This window comes from Periplaneta americana, chromosome 6 (genome assembly GCF_040183065.1).
Source record: "Periplaneta americana isolate PAMFEO1 chromosome 6, P.americana_PAMFEO1_priV1, whole genome shotgun sequence".
NCBI lineage: Eukaryota > Metazoa > Arthropoda > Insecta > Blattodea > Blattidae > Periplaneta > Periplaneta americana.
The window spans coordinates 90,414,033-90,433,711 of record NC_091122.1 but is presented as its reverse complement, the minus strand read 5'-3'; the positions used below and the strand labels follow the sequence as shown (position 1 = coordinate 90,433,711).

Genomic DNA, 19,679 nt, shown 5'->3' with positions numbered 1-19,679 from the left:
CAAGGTGGGAGCATTTGTCATGAGCATAACGTAATCTGCAAGTAATGTTAGTGAGAATGTGTCAGCTGGCCAGATGTGTTTTGTATTTAACTGCTGGAAAGAAGAGCAACCAGATTATAGTAGCCTACACACCAAAGGATTCAGGTAAAATCATATTTTGTTCCCATGTTCTATTCAACTGGGACTTCATACTTCATTTCACTGACTTCATATATCTGAAAATATTGTCACATTCATATGGCAACTTTTAAAATGGAGATACTACTTATGTATTCTTCAGAAGGTCCAAAGCAATTGCAACGATATTATTTTATATTATGAAATATATATTTCCTGAAAAGTAATTACTGTGATGTACAAGAAGTCCAAATAAAAAAGTAATTACAATTTTTTATAACAGAAGATAAAGAGGTTTTACAGTTAATATTTGTGATTCCACTTGAAGTAGCAAATTAAAACTTATCAACAGTAAAAAAATAATGACTAAGAATAATAACGTATTTCAAATTGCCTAAATTATATTTATGTAGGTGCTATAGTCAAGTGTTGGGAAATATGCGTTTCTATGATAATTAAATTACTTAAAGAACATAATCACCATGAATAATGATGATGATGGTAGTAGTAGTAGTAGTAGTAATAATAATAATAATAATAATAATAATAATAATAATAATAATAATACAATTCTTTACTTTAATTTGTTATTATATTTCAGGATTAAAACAATCGAAAATAAACAACGATATGTCTAAATTTCCAAAATATAAGTGCTTACAAATACCATATACAATTGAATCATTCTCTAAAACTATACGACTGTTCACATCATAATAATTATATATGAGTTCCAATATAAATTAAATCTTAACTGTACTAATTGATAACTAAGGTGTATGACAGTGCACGCAAATAATAAACTGACAATTTTTAAACAAACACGTTGTATATTGTACCATAAACACAGTTTAGAATTATAGCTCTTGTGAGATCAACTAAAAACTAAACCTGGTCCATAACAACGTTTATTAATAAATACATTGACCTATTAAAATATTTGATATAAAAATGCATAAACATTCAGATGTTGCTCGAAACAAACATTAGCACTTAAAGCTACATCCACCATGGAAACAGATCTCAACTATTCTGACACAAATAATGATACAGCACAAAAAGTAATATATGAAAATGTGACATTCCTTTCCAAATTACTACCTGCAATTGTTAAAAAAAAAGGCAGCTCATTCAATAATAATTCTATGTTGTAGCCTATATATATAAATATCTGCAGAGTATGGTAAGTGATTTTTAGTTACGTACATTACAATGTTTTCCACTAATAAGTTTAGAAAGGAAACTCTTAACCATAAATTTGGTGTGGAATTCAAAACATCTATTATAACTATCACTGTATTATCCATATATAAAATATATTATTCAATGTGATTAAATTTAATTATTCCTTAGACATTTAAATCCTGATATAATTTCTCTATTTGGACACCTGTCTGGTCAGTTGAAGGTAAGCAATATATACATATACGCTGCAGTACAAATACTATCCAATAATTCAATAAAAACATAAATTAGGCTTGTATAAGATTACAGGACTTTTTTGTTTAAGTTCACGTGAAGTATTTACAAATTATGAAATTACGATGCGTTTCATATATCTCCATTCATATTTTCATATTTTTAACGAAGTGTATGAATGGAATAATTGCACATCCCAAGTTACAAAAGCATATTATTAGAGGAAAGCTGTTCACAAAATTGTAAAGAGTCTTCTATTTAGTGGGTGGTAGTTGTTGTTTGGTCAACTGTCTGAAGACAGGTCTGAACCTCATAAGTGACACCATAAAGCATCACTCATGAGGCAACTGAGCCAGGAGGTAATAGGGTAGGGTGGCCAGTTCCTTTTCCCCTCCATTGCATACATAGCTGACTAGTTACATATTATACTAATCAGATTTCAGATGTATACAAACAACTGCTTTTCCTCTGACACATATCGTCAAGTGAGATGTACTGCCTGATAATAGATGTACATATTAGCTAGAACCTCAATCAGAGGAATGAGTGGTAGTAGTGATGTGATTTTTATACATTTAAAAATAAAAAAACTTACATCTATTACTAAAAGAGACCATTAACTGGGATGAACCTTTATACCACTCATTGTTACAGCTACCACTCATGCAACCAATGAAATGATGCAGATGTATATACATGTAAACAATACGAAATATGTTTTATACATACTATTTCTCTTGTAGTTAAGAACAATATTTATGACACATTTATTAAGACGTTGAGCTGCAGCACAAACACTGCTCAATTGTTTCTTTCTGAGACATTTTGTTACTATTTTATACATAACCCGGTAAATTTATACATAGTATCCAATCAATGGACAATGATCTCGATTAATATTTTGAACATATTTAATAGGAATTGTAACACAATAATCATGTAAGCCTCCCCTCCACCACCAATAACCACTGCACTAGGCTTACAGAACTATAAAGCAATTAAAATGATGTCTCCCTAAGAGGAGCAACTTCCATGTGTATTTAAATATTTTTATCCTGCTCCTACATTTCTCGGGACTTGTCAAGATTCGGGTACAGTTGTGCTACTCTGTGATTCATCTAGACATCATCTGGAGGGACAGGAGCTTGTTCCAGAGCGGTTGCTAAGGGCTGAAAATGCACTGTTGCCAGACTGCAGGCTAGACATTGAACCCCTGGCAAAATAACATAACAGGAAATTAATATATAATAAAATATAATTTAGTATAATGTAATATAATATAATCATTCATTATGTTTATTGACATCTGTTGCAGAACAGTAACACAAAGTGAAGCTGTAGCAACAGACCACAAAATTCAGAACTTAATAGGTTTCACAGATATACAACCAACAGCAGCTCAAACCTTTAGAGGAGACAAAGTATGAAGAGGAAATCATATTCAGTTATTGCACAAATATTGCCTGTTTGTAAATTATTTAATTCTAATATCCTTATTTTCTAGTGTTGACTTAAACATACAAATTTACAGTAATGGTACCTATCTTAGCCTCTGTGGCTATATAATTTGTCTCATAGTTAATTTTAAGTATAGTACAGTCTCATTCATGTAACTCTGTTATGCAGTGAAATTAGTGTGAGACTCTAGGATTATATAATAGTTTTACATTTTATAGTTAACATGTTAGCTTGTTGACCAGTGTGGAGGAGAGAAATATGCCATGGGCATTTCAATAACCAGTCTTTTTCTTTAGTCGGTTACTTAACATCATGTTCTATTGACTATTATATTATTTAGAGTTGGTGGAATTTTCATAGTGATGAAGCCGAGGATTCACATTGTGATTACCTGATATTCGCCTTACAGTTTGAAAAAACCCTAACCACCTTATCAGCCCAAGAGAGCAGCTCCAGAACAATAAACAAATGCACTACTGCCTAAGCTATGCCGGTGGCTAATAGCCAATCTTGCAAACTTGTGTGTAATATCTGTATATATTTCGAAGATCATTTTCATTCCAATATCGAAAGTGGAAGAGTGCTGCAGTGGGTCTGAAACTCGAATTTATGTTAAAAAAAATTAACTAGAAAAAGTACTCAGAACAGAGCTTACAACTCATTAAGTTGACGCTTAAAATTAAAACAGAAACGAATGTATATGGCTTTCAGAAGAAAGTCATGTGTAGGCATATTTATAAGTATTACACAGTAAGATTATCCGTTTGTATGCCAGTTTTCACACTAGTTGCAGACGGGTTCTGGACAATTGGCCACAGAAAATTGGTAACTGGGACAATTGGCCACAGAAAATTGGTAATAGGGACAATTCGCCAGAGGTAGACAATTTGCCACACCGTCCATTATCCAAAAATGGGACCGTGACAATTTATTTAAATGTGAATTAGTGGCAAATATGATAACTTTCACGTTGTCCTCTGGTTCAAAATACAACAACCACCTTTCTCCTTGTACGGTCTTAGTGTATCTGTCGGCTATAACGTTCAGTTCGTCAATATTCCTTGGTTCAGGTGGTAGGTGCAGCTTCCTGGCACAGAGCACAGTTTTTTTAATAGATTGTTTCTTTGGTAGATTCACATTGGCTTCGCTTGCAATACGCTGTAACTCATTTTGAATAATGACAGACGTTGGTTCTTGGGAAGTCCTCACTCTTGCCTTCATGTTCTCTACACATTCCTTTGCTTTAATCCTTCCCCTGTCTGCAGAATGATTCTTGTGTTCTGATGGTTCTTTGACGACACTGCTTCCATCTTCTGATAACGTGACTGTTGCATTACACCCGCCACACATGTCACAGCACCAAACAACTCCATCCTTATTTTATCTAAGTCTCGTGTACATGTAGCCAAGATATATTAATTTGTCAGAGCCTCTTTCTGATTTTGTGAAGCGAATTTCTTCCGCCATAGTTCCGAATTAGTTTACAGCTTCTGGATTTGTCTTGTGTTACCATAGAAATATATTATAAATTGTTGCGAATTTGAGTATTGCCTTGAATTTTAATGTGTGGCGAATTTTTCTTTGATAAGAATTTCAATTATGTGGCGAGTTGCCTCTGTGGCCAGTTGTCCCCAACCCATTGCCGACCACAACTACACTGTCGTTTGCTGCCAAACATGTTGGAAAAGTCCTGTAACAAAAATTTAATCTGCTGCCCTTGTTCCTAGTAATAAGCTGGTGTACTGATATGGTTTTAATTTAAACAATTTTGTGGCATTTCATGCTGACGATTTAGACACTCCAATCTCCTGGGCAAGATGGCTAAGTGATTTTGTTGGTGAGTGTTCTAAGCATTCACATATATCGTCTAGTTTCTGATCTGTTAAAAATCATGCATTTTACATTTTGATTCTTTTCAAGTAATGTTTCTGACTCTCTCAAATTTTTCACAAGGTTTTAAACAGTTTCCTGCTTGGAACATTAGCATCAGGAAATTCATCTCGAAACAATCTTATTGTCCTACCACGACTCAGTTTTAACAAATGTATTGTACAGGAACACTAGTTGCTGTAAAGAATATTTCATATACTGCATTTCAATGTCCTCGTCACGAAGACTCTAGGCCTATATATTGTTGAATTCTTCACACATAAAGAAACATTATGTCACAAACACAGAAACATTAAAATCATGTGACTGTAAACTTATTCATTCAGTGTAGAACTGATTGAATACTGCCAAACAGGCAAGGTACTCCAATGACTGTAACTTGACCCTGCTGGCTGGCATCATGTTCACACTTGATAACAAACAGCAGGAAAGCTGATTCTCTAACAAATAATCTCACTGTATAAGGAAGAAATATTCTACAAGAAACTTCTCGAAATTTCAGACATATGATCAGAAAGTGCAAGGCCATGTCCTGCATGGGATGCAGAGGCGAGCGGCGGCATGCGACTACATCAAGCAAATGCCAGTGACATGCTGCTTCTTATCTCAGGGTGTCCACCTTGTGATTGCAGACAACAGTGACGAGATCGTCACATGTTGGTTAATCATGGCGAATAAGAGGAGAAACTCACCAATTCTACAAGAAAAGACAAGAGTACGGAGGATTTCATCATCTTTAACCAATTTTCTGGAAGTTTCCAAGTACGTTCAAAGAGTAGGTCTACATGAGACTTTTGATTACACGATGCATAAATTGAAAATGAATATCTCGCATTTGCTGACGAACTTTCAACAGCCGATTAGTGTCGAGGAAAGACTAATAATAAGTTTAGGTTAAAACATTTTTATTTTTAAAGTCTTATAATGAAGCATTTTACCACACATTCGTGAACTTACCATAATTATTCGCATAAGTACCCCCTTATTTAACTGAAAAGAAACTTTTAAATAGGCAAGTATTTTAAGGGAGGAGGAATAATGAAACATTTATTTTCAGATTTCATATGGAAAACATCTGATATTAAATAAGTTGTTATAAATGCCACTATTTATATTATAACCTTACGACAAAAGATCTCATAATAAGCGACAAGTATATTATTACAAAATACGTAACACAAAGTCTATAGTACGTAAATTACTCGAAATATTCACCGCTGCTGTTACCTTAGTATAATACTATAATTGTCCGATATGAATTTGTTGTGATACTATTCATCACGTATATCTCAAAGGGCACGTCTTTTTTGTACCTCGGTAATTAAAACCTCAGTGTAGACTGCCACGCTTCAAGATTCAAACAGGATTGAATTTTAAGCATTGCCAATTGTAGCATTGCATGCACGTGAAGACAAATGAAGCTCATTTAGGCCGCTCTCATTTCCATGATAGCATTTGAACATTGCCGCTTGAAGCAGACGCACGTTGCCACTTACCCTGCATCCTATGCAGAACATGGCCTTAAACTTCTGTCAATCACACACGATAATAGTGTATGCTTGTTAGCAACATTATAAGAAAACTGTCAAAACAGTATGCATGTAACAAGCAAGATGGGGAGGATGGAGAGACGCGAAAAATAAAGAGAAAGAGGGTGTGTGTTTTGAAATTGAGTTGAGTTCAGGATGTGATGCGGTTGTGTTTTAGTATATAAGAAAACTACACATACAGCCAAAAAACCAGAAACTTGACACCCTAGAACAATATGAAATTTATTAACATACTAATACACACCCACATCACATCCTGAACACTCAATTCAATTTCAAAACACACACCCTCTTTTCGACACGATCATGAATACACCCCACTAAAACAGGGAACTAGAAGATAGCGCAAGATTTCCACTTGCCTTTGGACAATGAAGCACAAGACTTCGAAACTAGTCAAACAAGGTAAACTCCAATATTAACACAATAAAGAAATAGGAAATTTAATCAGCAATATATAAATGTTAAAAGTGTATATAGAAAAATTAAGGCAAAAAGAAAGACAGAGAGAGAGGCTTGTTGAGAAAAAAACTCTATTATTTCACTTTTTAGTACCACTCTTTTATCTCACAGTCTACTCTACTTAAAACAGTCATTTCACAACAAAATGAGAGATAAAAAAATGTGTCGTAGTAATATAAAAATATCCCTCTGTTCATTTAACTTGTTAATACACTTTTTTATTAAAATAAACTACATATCTTCGGCTTAAAGTGTAAACCTGCCAACCGCCATAAAGAAAATTTTACAAGGGAAGCAAAAACCTAAGTTTAAATTCACTCTGAAACTTTAGGACCAGATCCAAAGTACAGGTACAAACGCCACCTGTACTTTGTATTTGGTCCTAAAGTTTCAGAGTTAATTTAAACTCAGTTTTTTGCTTCCCTTGTAAAATTTTCTTTTTGGCGGTTAGCAGGTTTACACTCCAAGCCGACAATATGTTCAGAAATGAAAAATGCATAAAATTGCGAAAAACCATGTACGTGATGATCTGATTTTAATTATTTCACCAAGTTTTATTTTATATAACAGAGTTGTTTTTGAATTTTATTCAATGTACTCCAATATCCTAAATCTGTATGAAAACTCACCTATAATCTGCTGAACGTAGCTGCTCATAATAATACATAACTTGAGCTTTGTGGGCCGTAATTGAATCTATGAGATCAAGTGGTTGAGCACAATGGAACTTCCACTGCAGAATGTATGTCCCCATGTGACTTGTTACATGGGATCCCTACAACAGTAAAGATCATAAATATGCAATTGCCAAAGGGAGCCAATAGAGGAGTGGGCTTACGACTTTATTAGAAAATTTTTAGCTGGAATATCTCTCATTTTACTTTCAAATTAATGATAATGATGAAATAATTTGTGATGTGTATTATCATATATGCACATATAGTCACGGAAAAGAAGTTTCGAAACTGCAGTACAAACGTCATTTATGTTATCAGAATGATTTTTAACTTCTTATTTTGACAATGAGTTCATTTTTATCACAGTATACAACAGTGTCAGTCATTATGAAATGGAATGACGTCAGGGCAAGCATTGACTATGTGGGCAGTGTGGTCAAGACAGCGAACTATTAGTAGGTACTGTAGCAGTGGGGATCCAATTGCAGTTACGAAAATAAGTAAATTTCATCACAGATGTAATTCATCTAACTACAATCTACAGTTTCCCCAGTTAATGCACTGCACAGATCATAGTGTATATTGGGAAATTAGTATGCAAAAAAGAGGCAAAAAATCCCGTAAAATAGCATTACAGGAGATCAGTAAATATTTTCACTAATGGTTAATTAATTCATTTCAGTCTGTTTCATTTTAAGTACTACATTAATATAATTTAATGAAAGACTGAGTACAATTCACTGTAACAGAGTTCAATAGTATCAGTAGAGGGATGGGCTTTCAGTTGTCATGTTTCTAACTTCATGCAATTAAGAGATTCAAGTAGCAATATAGTTACATATAAAATTATAAAGTCTAGTGGCTAGAGCGCTGGACTTATACTGCTGTGAATCAGGATTCGATCCCCAGCATACCCCCAATTTATAACTTGTATTGGGCAAGTCCGTGGTCCAGGTAACACAAGGGTTTTCTTTGGAAGTTTCATTCCCCTGTGACATTCCAACAAATCTCTATTATTTCCTCATCTCATTGCAGGTGTAGCACATCTGTGCTATATTTTATAACTTTTTTTTTTTACTAATGGTGAGTACTTGACTGTTCGTCATTCACCCATATGAAGCCAGTTGTGTAGACCAATTTACCGACAAAGTCGTTGCCTAGGGTGCACTATAGGATGCATCTCTTTCCACCCTTTTTCTATGGCTGAATGATGCATCCTATAGTGCACCCTAGGCAACGACTTTGTTGGTAAATTGGTCTACACAACTGGCTTCATATGGGTGAATGACGAACAGTCAATTATTTACCATTAGTAAAAAAAAAAAAAAAAAAAAAAAAAAGTTATAAAATATAGCACAAATGTAAAAATGTAAAATTTGTCAGAAGTTCTGACTTATTTTGGTGAATAAAATCTTTTCCACAATGTTTTGATAATTAAATACAGTAATATATTAATTTTATAACATTATTTTTGCATAAAATTATGGTTTTATTATTCATATGAGAGCGAGCGAGCGCGCACGCACGCACGCACGCACACACACACACACAGATGAAATACCTTAAAACCAATTTCTCAGTGACAGAAATACTAAAAAATATTTCATATAATTAGAAAGTAGTATTAAAAAGTATGGATTGACTCTTATGAAAGAAATAACTGAAATACAAACTAAGAAAAAAAATATTACTTCAATATACTGTAGGGAGTGTTTGGAAAATGCTGTCCATAAACCAGCATTGCAGAATAGAGAACATATCATCGATTAGTTTAAGCATAGGAATCTACACTCTAGGTCACTGTTATGGACTTATCATAGATATATCCATCGGTCACAACATGGTACATTATGAAAACACACGAAGAAGTATTACCAATACACATTAATGCTTGTTTACTGCAGTACTGCAACATGCAGGAGATCTTTCTGCATAGAATCTCTCAGTAATGCTCGTACAACTGTAACCCTCTGAAAGTACGTGTTGCAGTGCTCCGTTGCAATGTATTCATGTTGCCAAAGTTTACCTGTATGCAAGCTTTCAATGTCTACATATTCTTCCTTTATTGTTGCAGCAAAACATGTACTGTTTCCTTTTACTGTGCAGATTCAATGAACAGCCCAGCATGTGCTCTGCTCTGTTTACGTAAATTCTAAATAATCACGTCTAACATAACGGAATCAATTTCGAAAAGAGTAGAGGACTCCATCGATCAAATATTGAAGAAGACTATGTTAATCTGCAGAACTACATTGTGTCCATTTCATTGTTGGGTAAAATTGCGAGTTTCACGTTATGGTATATGTCTATGCTTATGTTTACACACCTTGAAATCCTCCATCAAGTTTTATACTTCTTGAATGCCATTTTCCGAGCACTCTGTATAATTGCAACAGCAACTAATTTCGCTGTTATATCTTCATCACGAGTGTCTCAAAACTACTAAACTTTCTAGACATAACTACAAGAAAGAGGCAAAAAAACATAATAATAAAGGTACCTCACCTGAATACTCTCTCCATCATGACAAATTATAGGTGTCTCCATTCTGAAATAATCTTGACCTTCTTTCCATCCTTTTTCTATGGCTGAACGATGTTCTGGATCAGGGGCTAAAGGATTCATTTGTTGTATTGTCTGAAGAGCACCTGTTGAGAAGGATGAATTAATACATAATTATGATTTTATAATAAATGATCTTATTAAGAAATCACTGTCATAAAGATGACACATTAGCTTGTCTTTTCGAGGGCGAAGCTGGGACGGATCTATGCACTTAGGATTACTTTGGCCCTTAGTGCATCCTATATATGGGGGATTCAAAGTGGCGTAAGTAAGATTTAAACTTATGAATTTAAAAAAAAAGTGTGAACTTCTCTCCTGTATTTAAAATATCAAACAACATTATGCTTGCACGAATAGCCCCTTATCATATTTCAACAGATTTTTCAATTGCATAGAATGCAAGAGTTAAAATATCTCATATCTTGCAATTGCTGACTTATGCCACTGTTGTTTTTAATCCATCACATATCTGATGATTGTCCACGCTCAACAAGTGGCCTGGGTGGCATTCGTGAACCCATGTTAACAAGTGGTGGACCAACCTCCCTTAACCCTGACAGTGCTAGGTCCAATCCCCAGACGATACCTGATAAGCCCAAGAACCAAGAGTCCCAAGCCTTTTATGGTAGATGAAATGAAGGGAAGGTGAAAAGTAGTGGTGGAATAAAAGATGGAAACAGGAGTACCCCAAGAAAAACCTTCTGGAAGTCTACTCTTTTTTTTTTTATTTTCGCAGATTATTTTACGACGCTTTATCAACATCTTAGGTTATTTAGTGTCTGAATAAGATGAAGGTGATAATGCCGGTGAAATAAGCCCAGGGTCCAGCACCGAAAGTTACCCAGCATTTGCTCATATTGGGTAGAGGGAAAATCCTGAAAAAAACCTCAACCAGGTAACTTGTCCTGACCGGGAATCGAACCCGGGCCATCTGATTTCGCGGCCAGACACGCTAACCATTGCTCCACAGGTGTGGACAGAAGTCTACTTTGCCCACCACAAATTCTATCTCGAGCTGTCTGGGTATCAAATCCAGGAAGCCCGAATAGAAGACCAGCATGCCAGCATTGAACCACAGATGCGGTGGAAGATGGCACATACTCTTATTACAGATTCATCTACATGTAACGACCCTAAATAGTAGGAACCCCTTCTCACCCTTTTTTTTTTCGACACTAAATCTTGGAAAAGTTGTTATTTCCTTTTTTATTACCAGCAATGGAAAAAATCAAATTTACAGTTACGAGCTGACGAAATGGCTTGCAATGTATGAGGGGCAGGAGCTGTTAGTATTTAGTATTTATTTATTTAACCTGGTAGAGATAAGGCCGTCAGGCCTTCTCTGCCCCTCTACCAGGGGATTACAACTATAATATGAACAATAAAATTACAATTAACATTAAATTTACAATTACAATTACAATAAAAATTAAAGTACGACAAGATTACCTGATTAATGAAAGCTAGACATTTTATCATAGAAGTTAAGAACAAAGAATATTTTTGTATTTACTGACTGTTGTCTTCCCTGAGAAACACAGATGAGTGTGAGTTCCACCACACACGTATCATCCAGGCACAACGCATTTTCATTCAGTAACCTGTTTTCATTGTGAGTGTGATGAAGTTAATACATCACTACGTGGCAATGAATAGGCAAAAAGTAAGTATTGCACAATATTATATTAAAGCATTTGTCTAATACCTTCACTGCATTAATTTTAACTTGGTACTAAGTCTACATTTTTTTTGCGTAATAGCACCATATCTTTCTTCAATACCCATGCATCTCCACCTACGTGGTCACTGTTAATCGCATTCTTGACACTTTGACACTGGCCAACTCGTCAGCTCGTATCAGTAACCTCTTGTAAACAACTGAACATCACTTTCTTCTCATTTTGATCAAGAGTTAAAATTAGTAATAAACCATTAAAGACAAACCGAGGAGTTACACAAGGTTGTCCAATGTCTCTTGCAGCTTTTAGCATATATATTAACAAGGTCAACAGACAATCACAAAAACAATTAAAGGTAATTTCAATATTAATGATAATATGATCTTGAACACCATACTGTTCGCAGATGATGAGATAATATTCAGCAATTCAGAAGATGAATTACAAATAGCTGTGCATAAATTAAATGAAGAAGCTACTGTAACACGAGTATTTCTGAAACAAAAACGAAAGTAATGACTTTTCTGGGAACAAACCACATTGAGATGTAAGAAATGATTAACAATAAATCGATAGAAAGGATAAATAACTTCATTTATTTGGGAATCAATATGTCTTACTGTCAGACGAATGATATACAAGAAACTGAACACTTTTTTTTGGTATGTGTGCAACAATATGGGGATCATTAAAAAAAAAAAAAACAGCTAAGATCTACAGAGGTTCTATATGGATCACAATTAAAAACATTGTCTTTTTCACCAGGTGAAGAGGAATGGAGTAACTTCTAGTTGGTTAGTTTTAATGATCCTTACTTACTGACAAATGGTTTTTAAGGAACCCAGAGGTTCATTGCAGCCCTCACATAAATCCACCATCGGTCCCTATCCTGAGCAAGATTAGTCCAATCTCTACCATCATATCCCATCTACTTCAAATCTATCTTTATATTATCTTCCCATCTACGTCTCGGCCTCCCAACTAACACTCTATATACACTTCTGGATTCGCCCATACGTGCTAGATGTCCTGTCCATCTCAAACGTCTGGATTTAATATTCGTCATTACACTACTGTTTGTGAAAAGTGTAACAACCAGAAAGAATGGCCCGAACAAGTCCAAACTCGGGAGATATGATAGAACAGTTTACCACCAATAATTGATTACGTTTCCAGGGAGATATAGGCCCAACAGTGATGTCTCTTGTGTCACCAGCAAGGTCAATGTTATGCCTTGCTCAGTCTGTGCAGAGCTTCCAAACGAAATGGAAACGTGAAAGCTAGTGCAGGTATGCCTCGTCGACGTGGAAGAGCACAATATCAGCATATGAGTGAGTTCAAATGGGGCAGAATGGTTGGTCTCCAGGAAGCAGGTTTGTCATACTGAGACATTTTGGCTCGTACAGGGCACGCTGCTAAAACAGTGATGCTTGTGTGGAACCAGTGGATAAAACAGGGTCATATGCAGAAACGAGCAGGTACTGGACCACGTAATGTGATCACAGCACGGGGTGACTGCCATTTTGTCTGGATGGCCGTGATGGACCGTACAGCTTCATCCACAGTGTTGAGTCGACATTAGAGTATTGCAATGGTTGTGGACCTGTCTGAGTCTTTTGAGGGCTGGACTAATGGCTCACGTGCTGTTGCGTTGGCTTCCATTGTCCAGAAACCACCAATGCCTCAGACTGCAATGGGCACGTGAACGCCGTCACTGACGTGCTGAGTGCAAAATGTAGTGTTATCGGACGAGTCCCACTTCAACTTGTCCTACAACGATGGCCGCATATGTGTTAATGCTACCATGATGAACGCAATCTGAGAGCCTGCACTGTTGAGCAGCATAGCAGACAAATGCCTAGTGTGATGGTTTGGGGCGCCATTAGATACAATATGCGATCTCGCCTCCTTTGTATTCAGGGCAATCTGAACAGCAACTGCTACATTAGGGAGGTTTTAGAGCCCGAGGTACTGTCCTTCCTTCAGGCAACTCCACATGCCATATTTCAGCAGGACAATGCCAGGCCACATGTGGCGAGGATTGTGCAAGCCTTCTTCAAAGAACGATGGGTATCACTGCTTCCCTGGCATGCATGTTCGCCAGACATGTCGCCCATCGAACATGTCTGCGATATGGTTGGTCGGCAACTTGTTCGTCATGGTCCTTCAGCACCCACTCGTGACGCTTTGTGGACTCGCATACAAACTGCGTGGAGGGAGATTCCACAGGAACATATCCAGGCCCTCTTTGATTCCATGCCACGACGCTTAGAGGCTCTGATTGCAGCACATGGAGGTTTCACACCATACTGAAATCTCACGGTCACAGATCAGGTACAGCTTTGTAATTCTAATCATTTGTGTATTGTCATGTACCTAATCTGTGGTATCAATTTCATTTCAGTCACATGTATCCTTTTTGCTGTTGCAATTTTCACAATCATTAATGTATGACAGGTGAGGAATACAATGCGTGCAGTTCCACTTTCTCCATTCTCCTGTAACTTCATCCCTCTTAGCCCCAAATATTTTTCTAAGCACCTTATTCTCGAACACCCTTAGCCTCTGTTCCTCTCTCATAGTTTCACAACCATATAGAACAACTGGAATATAGTTGTTTTATAAATTCTAACTTTCAGGTTTTTTGAGAGCAGAATGAATGAGAAAAGCTTCTCAACTGATTAATAACATTTTAACAATATTTTCTTTAAGTCCGTCATAAACTTATCTTATATACTTATCTTTATGACAGACTTAAAGAAAATATTGTTAAATTAACAAAACTTATCGGAACAAAAAATGGGTATAAAAAAACATTGAATAACAACAGGTTTCAATGATCCTAATGAACAAAATTGTTCTTTACTCCTTGCTCTTGTATGCGTCGTTTTTTTAATGAACAGTAAGTTGTAGCAATAGATATAATTCAAATAAACACCCTTACAAACTACAGGGTATTACTATTATTTTACCTGTTGGACTCTGTGCAGGTACAGGAATGCGTGTACGGAAAACAGTGAACATTACATCTTGTCTCATAACATCAAAGTCCCATGTTATGACACTACCTGGATCATCATTTGACACCAGAACTTCATGAACCTAATGCACAAAAACAGCCATAAATTAGTATTATACTTCATGAAGCTAATGCACTAAAACAGCCATAAATTAGTATTATACTTCATGAACCTAATGCACAAAAACAGCCATAAATTAGTATTATACTTCATGAAGCTAATGCACTAAAACAGCCATAAATTAGTATTATACTTCATGAACCTAATGCACTAAAACAGCCATAAATTAGTATACTTCATGAACCTAATGCACTAAAACAGCCATAAATTAGTACCCTATTATACTTAATATTATAAAAATATGAATCATTGTATATCTAAAAAACTGAAGTAAAAAGCGTTGTTTGCTATAGTGTGAATAGCTAACCTAGTCAGCTTGTCAAACTCATCTGAAGATTAAGATTTCCACAAAAGATGTAATGCAACCAGGCCTTGACTATAATTTCTTAACATACTACATGACCAATTAAAATGTCATGCTTTTCAAATTTTTCCACTATTATTTTTAAGAACTATAAGATAATGACCATATGAAATAAAAATTGCTTTATTAAATGATTTTCACTCTCCAGCTAGGACTTCGCAATAAAAAGTACAGGCACAAAAACAATGAGCTTAAAGGTGTAATTAAAAAGGCTAGTCATCCCCATCGGAGGCCATGCATACCCACAGGGTGGCAGGAAGGCTCCCACCTGTACAGACAATTGGCACTAGATGACAGTACAGATGTTAGTCCTACATACGTGCCACCTTCATTTCCAAGGAAATATCCCTAGCACTCATTTCTGTTAGAGTCTGAGTAAGCCCTAGGGCCATAATACGGCCAGATGGATTAGATCTATGGAGAAAATCCATGACTCCATTGGGAATCAAATGCGTGACCTTCCAACTTACAGCATTATGCCTTAACTACAATGCTACTGCACATCCTTAAAAGTGTAATAACATTATAAAAATAATTGCACTTTCGAAATATTTCCTTTTTTTGTTTCAGTATTGAAATACTTCCAGGTTCATTAGGTCAACTCCTTGTGTAGTTATAATGGACATTTCATCACTGATTATATCTATGGGCACATCAGAATGAAAACAAGACTCTAACCATCTATTTCAATCTAAGGATGACAGAAGATGCAGAAATGGCGAACAATGACAGGAGAAACGGGGATATCTCGAGAAAATATGTCCCAACACCATCTCTGCCTGCCACAAATACTACTTGGACTCACTGAGATTTAATTCTATGGTTTGGAAAGCTGAAGTTGCAGCCATTCAGCTTTTTTGCACCCAGTATTTAAATAGATGTGTGAAATTAATACACTTTGAATGTGCTAGTTTGCATTATTTTACTGTGAGGTATGTGTAAAACATTTAGGGCCGTATTCATAGACATTCTTAGCACGGGCTTCCGGTGGATGATCAGCGAACTAACGTTTTTCGTATTCATAAACCAATGTTAGCGATATATGATATGAATCTTGTACAAATAACCAGTCGATAGTTTAGCACGCTCGTAGTGCGGGCTAGCGAAATGTCTATGAATAGCACCCTTAGATGTTTAGTTTCAAGCAAATCTGTATAGGGAAGGAACCTTAATCCCAGAGCAGCGTATCTTTTCGTGTTTTTAACGATAAATCAAAAAGTTATTTACGAATGAGGCAAGAAGCACGTGCATGTTTAATGTGAATTGCAGATTATCTATGGCAGTAGTATTAAGGACGCACATACGCAACTGTAGCACGAATGTTGCTAAAGTAGCATGCCACCAAAATCTCAGCATCTCTGCCAAAAAGTCACTGTACTGAATGAATGTCACTATGGAATCGAAATAGGTCCTGTCCAAAGACTTGGGTACGTACCTTAGAAATAAAATATTTCGATCTTGTGTGAGAAGAACTATTTCTGTGCCAAAATGTTGGCATTCACGTAAAATGTCTATCATGCCAACAATTACTGTAAGTCTAGAAATTTAATGTAAACATTATACCAACAAACATAAATACCGTATGAAACTAAAAATATCGAAACAATTTAAATGACTACGAAAACATCGTAGGCAAAGAAAGGGCTATTCTATTAGGACAATGAAGGGTTGAATGTTCCAAGTAAGTACCAGTAACGATGAAATGTTTCGATAATTATATTTGGATACTTAACACAGATTTAATGTGTGCTTCTACATACGGAACTATGATGCCGTTCATTCATTCTGGCGAAGTTATGACCAATAGGCAGAGGCATTATTTTTTCGCATCATTTTTTTTTTTAATTTCGCAGAAAGAAAATTACTTTTCGCGAAATATTATCTGCGCTATCATTTTAATTTCGCTTTATTTTTATACATTTTGAATACACAACTTATAACACTATATCACACGGAATGTGTATTATATGTCTTTCTTCTGGAAGATGGCCCATAACAGGCTGAAACATGTTAACCACGTACAGTAAAATTTAACACAAGGAAAACATATAATACATATTCCGTGCTTTATTTTATTGAAATGTTTGATATAGAGCATTGTGAACATTATCATTATACCAGTATTATCTTAAATTTTCTAGAAATATAAATAAAGAAATAAATACAATACAATACATATAATTTTATCAATTTATTATTCATATTATCTCGTGGTAATTTACAAATTATTTAATTCTTACTTTTACAATTTTGCACATGGATGCATGGATGGTTAGAAACTATCTGCCAGAAATACAAAAGCTGAGATTCTTGGAAAATCCTAACTGAATAAAATAACCCCTTCTTTCTAAAGTTTCACATTGCAACTTTCAAGCAGCATATAACCTATAATCTTAGTGGAAGTGAGAACACTAATAAAACCATATATGCCAATTTACTCTATGTCTACCAATGATCAATTAAAGAAATGATAGCCCCATCATGATTGTGTTAGGTTTCTTTCAAAACCCATTCGGTCATTCCAGTATGACAATCTTAACATCCCTGACTCACACCCCCACCTGAAGGGTTGCCTTTTGTTCGTGTTAATTGTGTTACAGTATGTCGGTAAAGACCGAGTGACACCCACTGGTATTTCCTGGAACTAAGGACGTCATGTTCTGTCCGTAACTATGTACATTTTTGTCAAACTGGAAAATATTCTTTTTTTCACTTCACGCCCAGAAACTTTGAACAAAATTTGAAACTTACTTTCTATGAATAACTTATCGCTAGAATTTCGCACTTTTCGCAAAATGAATAAATTTCGTTCAAAATGAAACTTTTCATTATAATTCGCAAAAATAATGTCGATATTTTACTAATTACAATCACATGATTTGTAAGGATACCTTCAAATTGCTTTACTATACCATTTGTCGTATTTATCGTTTATGCCAAAAAAGAGTGCCTTTATCTATGGTCATATTCTTAATGTGAATTTTCACGAATGTGAACTATTTCTGCTATTTTTACTATTCACAACATAACGACAAAGGTATTTTTATAACGTGCTTTATACTGGGTGAACAATCCTTCACGAGCCTTCGCTTTCACAGCTTATGGCTAGCAGTAGAACCAGCTGCTAAGCCTCCCACTTCCACCACCCTGAAGGTCGTGTCAGGCGTCAGTGTGAGTCATACTCTTGCAAGATAAGCATGTGTTCTTTAGGCGATATAATATAGTGTGTTAAGTTAATATGGCTCAATTCAGGTGTTGTATTTCCCAAAGAGTATTCATATAGGATTCATAAGTGTGTAAAGAATCGGCTCATGCTGTAAGGAAATTATTTCAAGAGAGATTCCCTTGTGTCCAAGTTTCAAATCGAAGTTCGATTCAAAGATTGGTAAATAAATTTCGTGAAACAGGAAGTGTTCTTGATAAAAAGTGTAGACAGCAATGTACAGGGCTCACAGAAGAAACTCTAGATAACATTGGATATGCTCTGAAAAATTCCCCCTAGAAAATCACTCCGTCTTTCTCGGCAAATAGGAACTTCTTATGGTTTTGTTAGAACGGCTCAAAGTTACTGAAGTTAAAACCCTATAAAATTACTGTAGTGCAAGAACTTAAACCAGGTGACCCTGCATCAAAGAGGAGATTTTCTGAATGGGTTTTGAATAGTGTGCATGATGGAAAATTTGACTCTAATCTAATTTTCTTTTTGGACAAAGCATGGTTCCACCTAAATAGTACATTAATTCATACAACAACCGATATTGGAGTTCTGAAAAACCTGTTTTTTAAGTGTTTATTAGTAATAACTTACGCGACAAACTGTAGGTAGATTTTAAGTGTTTATTAGTGTACATCTATTATTTATCAGGCAGTACATCTCACTTGATGATATGTGTTAGAGGAAGAACAATTTGTATACATCTGAAGTGTGATTAATGTAATATGTCACTAGTCAGTGATGTATGCAATGGAGGGGGAAAGGAATTGGCCACTCCATCCCAGTATCTCCTGGCTTAGTTGCCTCACGAACAACGCCTTATTGGTGTAAATACCAGGTTCCAACCTGTCTTCGGACAGTTGAATAAACAACAAACATCATATATTACATTTTCGTGATCGCACTGACAGTCTTTTACCTCTGGGAAAAATATGAGACTCAATTTGACAGGAGCGGACTTTGGGGTTGTTCTGGAAGTTTTGACAACAAGAAAAATCCTGTCTTCATCCAAAATTGAACCTGGAACCTTCGACTCATAGTCAGTTGCTCTACCAACTGAACTACCCAGTCCTGCGTTCTGCGGTAAAGTTGTAGTACTGAAATGTAGTGGAGATGGGACCATCATATGATGTGTTTTTTTTTC

General features: G+C 35.6%; 1 protein-coding gene across 2 annotated transcripts in view; it reads right to left on the bottom strand.

The window, feature by feature from the left end:
- Nucleotides 1–676: 676 nt before the first annotated feature.
- Nucleotides 677–19,679, bottom strand: part of retm (real-time) — a 194,832-nt gene continuing 175,829 nt past the window's right edge. For both annotated transcript variants that reach the window (XM_069828396.1, XM_069828397.1), the window contains 4 exons: nt 14,790–14,919; nt 10,079–10,221; nt 7,526–7,671; nt 677–2,749 (listed from right to left, as the gene is read on the bottom strand). In XM_069828396.1, coding sequence (XP_069684497.1) covers nt 2,662–2,749; nt 7,526–7,671; nt 10,079–10,221; nt 14,790–14,919 — 507 coding nt within the window. In that variant the 3' untranslated portion in view covers nt 677–2,661. The remainder of the gene's footprint in view (nt 2,750–7,525; nt 7,672–10,078; nt 10,222–14,789; nt 14,920–19,679) is intronic.